Consider the following 3,677-nt stretch of genomic DNA (forward strand, 5'->3'; position numbering starts at 1 on the left):
CATTTACTCACATTGGTATCTGGTATACATGTGGTATATTTCATTGTATAATTATTCTCATATTCATCCATAGTTGTCTGAAATATCCCTGAAATATCAGGCACAAGAAAACCCAGTGGAAGAGTATGATCATTTCACAGTAGTCTGAGAAAGACACTTAGAGTAAGAAAGTTAGCAGTTGTCATACATATAATAATTGTTCCCAGCACACATAAGGAGTGTACTGCAGCATCAATTAAGGACATAAGGAGACAAATTTCACACATTTGCAAATGGGGCTCACTTTCCCAGAGACCTCCTGCATCTGACCCTTTCAGTGGGCTGAAGATTTTGACACTTCTCTAGGCCTGGGAAGATATTTCTTCACACCTCCACACTTGGTATAAAAACCAGTGGACAGCCATCTCCCTGCATTGCCAATACAGTCACTGACAGAGAAGCACACTGCTCTGAAGTCAGACAGAAACAGTTCTACCAAGCCATAGGATGCCACAAGACTGCTCTCAGACCTTTGAGTGGGCCTATGCTTCTTCATGCTCAGAATCTCCTGCTTCTTCATCAGACTCCTACAGTCTGTCTCCTGGCTATGCACATTTAGCCCCACCAAAGGAGACCTTTTGCAACTACCATCAAGCCCAGGTGTACGACATGACTTCTCACCAGACACAGGAGTCACCACAGGGCTCTAGAAGAACAAGATGCAGAATGGTAGGTCCTCAGAGACAAAGTGCCAGTGAGCGGGAGAAAATGCGGATGAGAAACCTCTCTAAAGCACTTCAGAACCTTAGAAGATATTTGCCACCATCAGTAGTGCCAGCTGGCAGGACACTAACAAAAATCGAAACCCTGAGACTCACCATACGCTACATATCTCACCTATCAAGTCTACTTGGACTTAATGAAGAGGTGATGAGCCACAAAAGAGAACCAGTGCTAGGTATGCAGCCTGCCTCATATTCAAAGATGACAGACAGTTGCCAAGACATGACATGCCGGGTCTACCAGCAACAGCCTCAGACTACTCTCTACCATGATGCATCAAATCAGTGTTCCAAAGCCACATTCCCAACCATGCAACCTGCGAGCAGACACACAGAGCTAGAAGCTTGGGTACCATCTTGTGAATATAACATGAAATCCAACTCACTGAGTGAATTCGGCCTTTCCTCTCACTGCTCCTCAAGACTGACACATATGTATCAGGTAAGCTGATAACTGCCTTTGAGAAAATTATAGGACAAATGTTATGAGTGTGGCACAGGCTTATGATTATATTATATTATAACTGCCTGTATATGCCATAGCTATGATGACCCTCATAGATACAATTTTCAACTATTGTTTTTCCTGGGGAAAGATAGAAAAACAATGGGGTCCATGTGTAGATAGGCCCCAGCATTGGCTAAGTTGCCCAAGTGGCCCTATCTTTCCCTAACATATACAAGGCAGGAACAACATCAGCTCTAGTTTTGAAATCTGAGGGAAGACATGGGAGGCATATCCCTGTAGCATCATTGTTGATGTTGCAGAAAGCCTCATGGTTATTTACCACCCCCTTCCTTCTGCAAATGGCAGGATAGATAAAAGAGTATTAAAGGTATTGGCATATTTTGTGTCTGGGACAAAAAAAACATACAATTGCACTCTAACCCCATATATTGTGCTGATGTTGTTCATAGCTGCTTTAATAAAACAATTGGTAAGCAATGTCCCTTGTTATAAATGACTTAATTACTTGATAAATCTCTAATGTAGTCCTTTAAACGTACAGCAACAGAGATGCAATGAATGTTGGGTGGGCAAACCTTGCTTTAATGCATTAGCTAAGCAAGTATTGTTGGATACTTTCTGCAATGAATTCTTTCCTTGTGCATTTCTATATGCTGTGGGATTTGGGGGGTCAGAACATGTCAAATAAATAAAAAATGGCAAATAGATTTTGTAATAAAGAGGAAAGCTTTAGTCGATTACTAATGGGGACAATGCGAATTAGCCTTTTTACTTTCCCTTTTTAAGTCAGTGTTGCCAAGAGGATTTGTGATTTGAGCATCTTTGTTACTTTTTAATTATCATTTATGTAAATGTAAATACTAAATAGCTTATTTGTTGATTCACAGCTTGGAGACTATCGAGCCACAGATTTCAACTCAGTCACTGCTCAGATACCCAGAGAGATCGACTCCGGCCTGTTATTCTCAGATCCGCTTACTGACGTCGATCAGTGGCTTATAGACTAAGACACATTGGCAGAGATGCTCGGTCATCACTCCCCGAGGGGAAAGACTTGGAAAGAACATTCATCAAACACAGTTTTAAAAAAGGCCCCAACAATCCACTAGCACGCTACTAATTAATCATTCGGCTTTAATCACTGAATAATTATGGCAGCTTTTTGCTCTGTGACTATTCCTATTTACTGCTGTCATCACATAATTACTCCTTTTATTATAATAGCATTTATTTGTTTGCACAAACTTAATAAGTGCTGTGATATTCTCTGAAATGCTCTGTGTTACTGAATATACCCCTGGATCAGCTCCTCAGTGCGGTCCTAGGCACAGCGGCCTGTATCCCCATTGTGATCTCATTGCTTGGCCATAGGGATCAGACAATATCGCCCACCTTAGGTGGACATAAAGATCTAGGGAATACTTTCCCCTATGAAGGCACAAAAATTGACTATGCTTTTCACATGAGCCAAGTAAAAATATTGTTTAAAAAATGCTTGTACTCATTGGGCTTAGCCGAAACTGACATTTTTGCTTTATTCTAATATTGATATTATTATGCACATTTAAGGCACTTTACGAGGTATATGTACCAAAGGATAATGGTGCACAATGCTTGTGCCATGAATCTGCACACATACCAAAGTCATATTTGGTTTGGCTGTGGTCAGACTTTCTCTCTGTTGTAGTGCCCCACAGCTGCCTTTAGGTACATACAGTATGCCAGTAGCTGCCTGTGATGCTGTATGTGCAGCAATATGCAGTGATTTGGGAGTGGATTCAATAATAATAGAAATGGCTGTCATCATTGATTTCTTTTCTGGTTTTAAAAGTATATATGAAAGGGAAAATGCGTCTTTATATATATATAAATATGTAAATGTTTGTGTCATAAGAGTGTAATATATATTTATCTGTGCAAATAAATGCAAGTTACTGACTGATTTAACCAACTGTAATCATTCTGCTTCCTTTCCAACACAATCTATTTGGCAGTTTTGCTTTTATTTTTTACAATGTTTAATGCTTCCATGTCATACAAGGCCAGACTTTGAGACTTTGTGGGCTTTTGGCAATGCAGGGAATGGGGTTATGTAATAAACAGCTGGAAGTGAAGCTGGGTGCTGAAAGTTTCAGTTTTACTGATGGGGGGTGGGGGGATTCAGCATATAGTTCATGCCAACTCTGCCCAGTTACACCAAGACTCACCCAGCTTTCAGCTAAGCCCCCTCCTTGGGTTCACTATTTAAGACAGTTCTGCATAAATCCTAAATCAGAACCACTGTGGCAGAACCACTGTGGCATTTTTATTTTCCTTTCCCTAAGGGGAAAATGCTGTTTTGCCCACCCAATCACCAGCCCAAATGGCATTCACAACAATTAAGCAAAAGCACTGTTCTAGGCCATATTTTTTGGAAAGCAGGAAAAATTCTGTGTTTCTACTGGAAG

At 40.6% G+C, this 3,677-nt stretch overlaps 1 protein-coding gene across 1 annotated transcript; it reads left to right on the top strand.

Moving 5' to 3' along the window:
* The first annotated feature begins 403 nt into the window (after nt 1-403).
* LOC101732842 lies at nt 404-3,177 on the top strand. The gene is made up of 2 exons (XM_004912645.4): nt 404-1,203; nt 2,118-3,177. The coding sequence occupies exons 1-2, from the start codon at nt 487-489 to the stop codon at nt 2,235-2,237; spliced, it is 837 nt and encodes a 278-aa protein (XP_004912702.1). The 5' UTR covers nt 404-486; the 3' UTR covers nt 2,238-3,177.
* Nucleotides 3,178-3,677: the final 500 nt, after the last annotated feature.

This window comes from Xenopus tropicalis, chromosome 3 (genome assembly GCF_000004195.4).
Source record: "Xenopus tropicalis strain Nigerian chromosome 3, UCB_Xtro_10.0, whole genome shotgun sequence".
Classification (NCBI taxonomy): Eukaryota; Metazoa; Chordata; class Amphibia; order Anura; family Pipidae; genus Xenopus; species Xenopus tropicalis.